The 7390-nt window shown below is 45.5% G+C and overlaps 1 protein-coding gene across 2 annotated transcripts in view; it reads left to right on the forward strand.

Annotated features, from left to right (window-relative positions):
- Nucleotides 1-5559: 5559 nt before the first annotated feature.
- Nucleotides 5560-7390, forward strand: part of SLC17A5 (solute carrier family 17 member 5) — a 47570-nt gene continuing 45739 nt past the window's right edge. The window contains exon 1 of one of the 2 annotated variants that reach the window (XM_017524339.2): nucleotides 5560-5917. In XM_017524339.2, the coding sequence (XP_017379828.1) occupies nucleotides 5824-5917 (94 nt within the window). In that variant the 5' untranslated portion in view covers nucleotides 5560-5823. The remainder of the gene's footprint in view (nucleotides 5918-7390) is intronic. The other variant, XM_037737038.1, reaches the window with a different exon arrangement.

Consider the following 7390-nt stretch of genomic DNA (forward strand, 5'->3'; position numbering starts at 1 on the left):
AGGCCGAGGCGGGTGGATCATGAGGTCAAGAGATCGAGACCATCCTGGTCAACACAGTGAAACCCCGTCTCTACTAAAAATACAAAAAAATTAGCTAGGCATGGTGGCGCGTGCCTGTAATCCCAGCTACTCAGGAGGCTGAGGCAGGAGAATTGCCTGAACCCAGGAGGCGGAGGTTGCGGTGAGCCGAGATCGCACCATTGCACTCCAGCCTGGGTAACAAGAGCGAAACTCCGTCCCAAAAAAAAAAAAAAATTTAGTACCAAAAAAAGAGCTTATCTCATTAATCATTTTATATTGATTACATGTTGAACCAATACATCAGGTTAAATAGTGTATGCTATATAATTAATTTCCCCATTTTATTTTGCTTTAACTTTTTTTTTTTTAAAGGTGAGGTTTCACCATGTTGGTCAGGCTGGTCTTGAACTCCCGACCTCAGGTGATCTGCCCGCCGTGGCCTCCAAAGTGCTTGGATTACGGCGTGAGCCACCACACCCAGCCTCGTTTTACTTTTTCAATGTGGCTACTAGAAAATTTAAAATTACATCTATGGCTTGCATTATATTTCTGCTAAACAGTGCTGGTCTAAAGTGTTGATAAAGGAAAAGTACTAACTAAAGAATAAATATGAAGCTGGGCGCAGTGGCTCACGCCTGTAATCCCAACACTTTGGGAGGCTGAGGTGGGTGGATCACCTGAGGTCGGGAGTTCGAGACCAGCCTGGACAACATGGCAAAACCCCACCTGTACTAAAGATATAAAAAATTAGACAGGCGTGGTGGTGGGTGCCTGTAATCCCAGGTATTCAGGAGACTGAGGCACGAGAATATCTTGATCCCAGGAGGCAGAGGTTGCAGTAAGCCGAGATCGCACCACTGCACTCCAGCCTGGGCAACAAGAGTGAAACTCTATCTCAAAAGAAAAAAAGAAAGAATAAATAAATAAATAACACCAACAACGATCTTCTATGGTAGCATGCAATGGGGAAACAAATGCCAAATATAAGGGGAAAAAATGTGTCATCATCCTTTTCTTTAATCCTCTTGGGGCCAGGCACGGTGGCTCACACCTATCCTCTCAACACTTTGGAAGGTTGACGCAGGAGGATGCTAGAGCCCAGAAGTTCAATATCAGCCTAGACATCATAGGGAAGCCCTGTCTCTACCAATTTTTTTTTAATTAGATGGCATGGTGGCACCTGCCTGTGGTCTCAGCTAACAGAGAGGCTGAGGTAGGAGGATCACTTGAGCCCCGGAGGTTGAGCCTTACAGGGAGCCATGATCACACCACTGCACTCAAGCCTGGGTGACAGAGTAACATCCTGTTTCAAAATCTTCTTGGGAAGATTATAAAACAAAAGTACCTCCTCTGAACCTAGAATCAATGACACTGCAGTAGGAAGAAGTACACGCAGTGCTCAGATCTTAGTTTGTAATATCATTCTCCTTAGAGAAATGGCAGGGGTGGGGAATACACAAGATGAGCCTAGAATATCTTATCATACCAGAAAGTAAGGAAATGCTCAAAAACACCACAATGGGGGCATGCAAGACACAAGAGCCAACTGAAAGAGCTCCTAGTCACCAAAGCTGGAATAATTTAAGCAACAAAAAAAAATAAAATAGTGTTGAGAATATAACCCAAAGTATAAAATAAATAACAATGACTTCACACTAATAAAAATAAATGATTGAATAAGTAAATAAATGGGAGAGAATAAACAAATCTCTCAAAAAAAAGAATTCTGCCCCTCAAAGTGGTGGAATATAGGTAACTCCCCATCCCTAAGTGAAGGCTGCACATACTGGTTTCTTCCCAAAGACAAAAATGAGGCAAGGAGGAAAAGAGTTAACTTCACAGTGAAAACAACTGACAAACATGACCTCAGGCATGTGATGAGGCTTAAAATCACTAGTGATCATCATCAGTGATAAATGGTTGAGAGCACATTCCTTTGACATTATTTGATGAGAATGGCCCTTTACTTCTATGACCTTTCCCTCAAAAATCCGTAACTCCAGTCTAATTATAATACGTTTGTATTCAGGCCAGGTGTGGTGGCTCACGCCTCTAATCCCAGCACTTTGGGAGGCTGAGATGAGTGGATCATAAGGTCAGGAGTTTGAGACCATCCTGGCTAACACGGTGAAACTCCATCTCTATGAAAAATACAAGTTAGCTTAGCATGGTGACATGAGCCTGTAATCCCAGTTACTTGGGAGGCTGAGGCAGGAGAATCGCTTGAACCTAGGAGATGGAGGCTGCAGTGAGCCGAGGGTGCACCACTGCACTCCAGCCTGAGCAACAGAATGAGACTCCATCAAAAAAAAAATAATTTGACAACCCAAACTAAGAGACTTTCTACAAAACCTACCAAAACTGTCAAGCAATGAAAGTCATGGACTGTCAATCTAGAGGAGCCTAAAGAGGCAAGATAACTACATGTAATGTGGCATCCTGGATAAGATCCTGGGACTGAAAAGGATATTAGGTAAAAATTAAAGAAATTCAAATCAAGTACAAACTTCAATTAATAATTCATTATCTATACTGGCTTATTATATGAATTATACTAACATAAGATCTTAATAATAGGTCAAACTAAGCAAAGGCTATGGAGAACTCACTGTACTGTCTTTGCAACATTTATGTAAACCTAAAATTTCTAAAATAAAAAGTGTATTTAAAAAAAAAATTCCTCTGGTTTAAAGTCTTTCAAGTCTGTTGGAACCTATATTCCCTGGCCCAAGTCTTCTATAACCTTGGACATCTGGGAGCTTGATAGCAGTACAGAATCTCAGGCCTATCCCAGATGTAGTAGGCTTCTCAGAGAAACAGTGCCAATTGGGTAGTTTCGGTAACAAAGTTTTGGCTTTCACAATATAGGCCAGCCAACTCCAGACCCAAAACAGATGATGATACACATGCCTGGAGACCCAGGAGGATCTGTGGTGCAGATCAAGTCTGAAGACATTCTGCTGGAGAAGTCCCCCTTGCCTAGGGAGGAGAGGTGGGGGACTGGACTTTTTATTCTAGACAGGCCTTCAACTGATTGAATGAGCCCACCCAGATTATGGAAGGCAACCAGATTTACCCAAAGTTCAATAATTCTAGTGTTAACCTCATCAAAAACATCCTGCAAGTTAACACGTAAAATTAACCATCACACCAGATCTGCTGAAAGTGAATCTACATTTTAAAAGGATTTTCAGGGTGACTCTGCATAATCAAGTTTAAGAATGGCATTTTCCTACAACCCTTAGAGAGTGTAAAAATCTACATGGTAATTCAGCAATTCAGAAACAAGGCTTGATTTGCTGCTTTGAGAACTTCCCTAGCATTTACTGATCTGGAGGTAGGGATGCCTGCAGAAATCCTCACCCTCCCTTTTGGGTAAAGGACCTTCCCCTTTGCTCCCACGTGGACCTCACCACGCTTGTAATCTGGTTTACTAAATTATTGGTTTGTGGGTCTTCCCTGTCTACACCGAAATCTCAGAGAGCATTTACCACATCTCTTCTACCTCCACAGAGACAGCCTTTATTAGCGGCTCCAGATCTGCCCCACCAACACAAGCTGGGTTTTCCTGCAGGGGTCTGTCCTGCACACCCTGACTCAACAATGGATAAATAAGTACATTCTAACACAGAATACAACAGAAGAGAAGGCTGGGGTGTCCTGGCCATTCACTCAAAGTAGTTAATAGCAGCTCCCCCTATCCAACTCCCTGGCCTTCCTGGCCTTTATTCAGCATACGTTAAATGACAAAGGCTTTGAGGATAAAGATTAAAGGCCAGGTTCCGAGGCCTAAAACAATCACCAATAATATTCCAGGGTAATATCTCTGGTAGACATCCCCCTGAGAAAACCATCCGGAAAAATAAAAGGTTTTAGGACTATGAGTAAACAAGTTAGATAAACTCCCCACATTCCTTTGTTTCTACTCTAATTTATTTAACAAAGGGGACAAGGTTGCCTTCAACCAAGTACTATAGTAAAAACCTGCAGGCCTTCCAAAAGGGTTAGTGTATATTCTAACTAAAATTTCTCCTACCAGCCTGACTGAACCCCCACATTTTCCTATTTTCACTTTCTCAGAGTCTGTTAAATACTAGCACAATCTATCCAAATTATATTGTGGAGATATTGTGATATTGTGCTGGCCTAGAGCGAGAACCGGAGCAAAACTATTTTATAAAATGCAAAACTGTTTTTAGATAAGTTGAAATGGCTGCCCCATTCTCCTCACAATAACTACTGTCCTTGGCCTCTGTAAATAGAACTGCCAGTTTGTTCCTCAAAACTATGTAAAGCTGCTTACCTTTTCTTATCAGTAACTGCTAAAATCTGTGACTTCTATCACCACCCAGACGATGTGTAAACAAATGTATATCCTGACTTCTGTAAACCACTGAGGTAACAAACAGAATGACAAAAGTCCCCTAGACCTTGGAATGTCCGGAGACCCCCGCCCTTGTCTCCACCCAGGAGGTGAATCACAGAATCCCCTAGCCCTTGGAATGTCCGGAGACCCCCACCCTTGTCTCCACCCAGGAGGTGAATCACAGAATCCCCTAGCCCTTGAAATGTCTGAAACCTTATCATCCCCATCCCCGCCCCTCACCCCCACTCCCAAGGTGGTTTTTCAGGTATAAAAAATCATGGCACCCTCCTTTTGGCACCACAGGTTGGAGAGACGTGAGTCCTCTGTGGTCGCCGGCATACTAAATGACCCTGCAATCTGGCATACTTTTGTCTTGTGGTAACTTTCTACACTAGGTCAAATACAACAATATAACATGCACACATACATCAGAGTATTCCGTAGTTCAAACCATATGAAACTACCTATGCTGATTATTTTTACCTATAAAGCCAACAATTTCATAGGACTCAACAAATTTCCATTGCTGTTTTTTTCACCTCAAAGCTATTTTAGTCCCAGGAGCAGTGGCTCATGCCTGTAATCCCAGCACTTTGGGAGGCCAAGGAGAGGACTGCTTCATCCCAGAAGTTCGAAACCAGCCTGGGCAATATAATGAGACCTGGCCGCTACAAAAATAAAAAGTAAAACCAAAATAAGCCAGCCATGGTGCTGTGTGCCTGTAGTCCCAGCTACTTGGGGAGTGAAGAAAATCGTTTGAGTCCAGGAGTTCCAGGTTGCCGTAAACTGTGATTGCGCAATTGCATTCCAGCTTGGGCAAAAGAGCAAGACACTGTCTGAAGAAAAAAAAAAAAAAAAAAGAAGCTATTTTAGGTACAATATGCTGTCACAGTCACGGGGTAGATCGTACAAAGGTTGCTAACAATATGGCAACTGACCTCTAACAACTGAATGTCAAATTGTCAAATGCACACCACCCACCCACTTCCCTAGTTCGGTCGAAGACCTCCCCTTAATTATGTGCAATTCAAGTCCCCACTGCCCTCCGGCAATCAGCCATTCCTCCTCGCTGCAGGAAGGGCGGCCCCTGCGCTTTACAAGAGGGCGCAGCAGCCGAGACCGTCGTCCGAACCCCGGCTCCCCGGCGTGCGTAGACCGGCGGGGCGGGCTCACTTTGCGCCAATCCCGCCAGAACTCCCGGAACTCGGCTTCCCTCGTCCCACCCACGCCACGGTTGCCCACACCCAAGATGGCGGCGGGGGCGGAGTCGGCGCGGCCGTCTCTGGGCGGGGTCGCGGGGACGAGACGTGTCCGGGAGGCGGTGCCAACGCCCCCGCCCCGGCTGGTTCCGCCAGCTCGGCCCGGCGGCTTCGGGCTGTTGGGTCGGCGCGCCCTTCTCTGCCAGGTGGCGAAGGCGCCCACTCCACGTAGGCGTCATGAGGTCCCCGGTTCGGGACCTGGCCCAGAAGGATGGCGAGGAGAGCACGGATCGCACGCCTCTTCTGCCAGGCGCCCCACAGGCCGAAGCCGGTATGCGCCGGGGTCTTCGAGGGGCTTCGGGTAGGCGGCGGTCCCGGGGGCAGCAGTCTCTGGGCGGGCACGGCCGGGGTACCTGCACCCTGCGCCGGCGGGGCCAGAGCTGCTCAAGCGCTAAGAGAGAGTAGGAGGGGTGCCCGTTCAGAGTCCCGCTCAGCCCCGCCTGCCTCGGGGCCCAGAAGCCCCTTGGGGACCCCGGGGGCCGGACCGTGACCGCGGAGCCGAGCTGAGCCGGGGCCTCGGCGGGTGCAGCCCCTCCGGGCGAGGACGAGGAGCGGCTGTACAGCCGGCGCTGAGCTGGTGCTTAATTTGGGTAGTGCTGAGCGAGGGACCCAGTGGAAGAACGAACTGGGAGAGAACCTTCGAATGAATGGGCTAAGGTCCGTGCGAAGGACCCCGGAGTAAGAGCGAACCGGAGGAGAAACCTGCAAATCAATAGGCAAAGGGCTGCCCTTTCCTGTCACCGCTAGGTTTCCGCCACTGCGTATCCGCCAGCATGTGACCTGGTAGCTTCTTAGGCGGGGAGGGGAAGCAAAAAAGAACTGGAGTTAACATTTGTGAGTATGCAGAGGGCAATTATTGCATCACCCAGAGAATGTCTTGACAGTACAGACAGTAATGTCTTGTGCAGTAAGAGACTAACGTTGAGGACATTGTTTTTTCCGTCTGGCAGTCTATGACTTAAGTTAGGAAACAGTTCAGTTATCCTCAAGATATCCATAGAGTGCTAAGGTAATTTGCCAAAGGTCTTGGAGCAAATCGAAAAGCAGGTACTTCATAAAGCATCTTCCCTAAATTTGAGGAAATTAAAATATTTTGCTATTTGACACTTTTGTGGTATATTTTAAAGTAACGAAAACTAAAGAGCAAATCAATTTGCATGCATTCTATAGTTTCAAATATGTGTGTGTCTGAGAAACAGTTGCATTGGAAATTTGACTTTGGTTGACCCAGAATTGTATAGTTTTCTATATTTTTTATGTTTTTAATGTTACCAGACGATGGCAGTAGAGGTGGCAAGATTGTAGCTCCAAATGGCAGCTGGGAGCTTACTTTAGTCAACACAAACTGTAAATACCGTACCATAGTTACATTTTACCTGGAAGTCAGATTTAGTTTCATAAACTGATCATTTTCTGTGGCTTGTAGCATTCAAATTTTATAATATTCCTCATAAAATAATATAGAAATACAGAAATAAAAGTTATAATAAAGATATTTGCCAGAAACTACTATATTGTTACAACTGAAAAATATGTATATATATAATCAAAATTTAGCTCAAGTGTTAATCATTTTTCTAAGGAAAATGCAGATTAAAACTACAATGAGGGCCGGGCGCGGTGGCTCAAGACTGTAATCCCAGCACTTTGGGAGGCCGAGGCGGGTGGATCACAAGGTCAAGAGATCGAGACCATCCTGGTCAACATGGTGAAACCCCGTCTCTACTAAAAATACAAAAAATCA

The sequence above is a fragment of the Cebus imitator genome, unplaced genomic scaffold (assembly GCF_001604975.1).
Source record: "Cebus imitator isolate Cc_AM_T3 unplaced genomic scaffold, Cebus_imitator-1.0 Scaffold32, whole genome shotgun sequence".
Taxonomy (NCBI): domain Eukaryota; kingdom Metazoa; phylum Chordata; class Mammalia; order Primates; family Cebidae; genus Cebus; species Cebus imitator.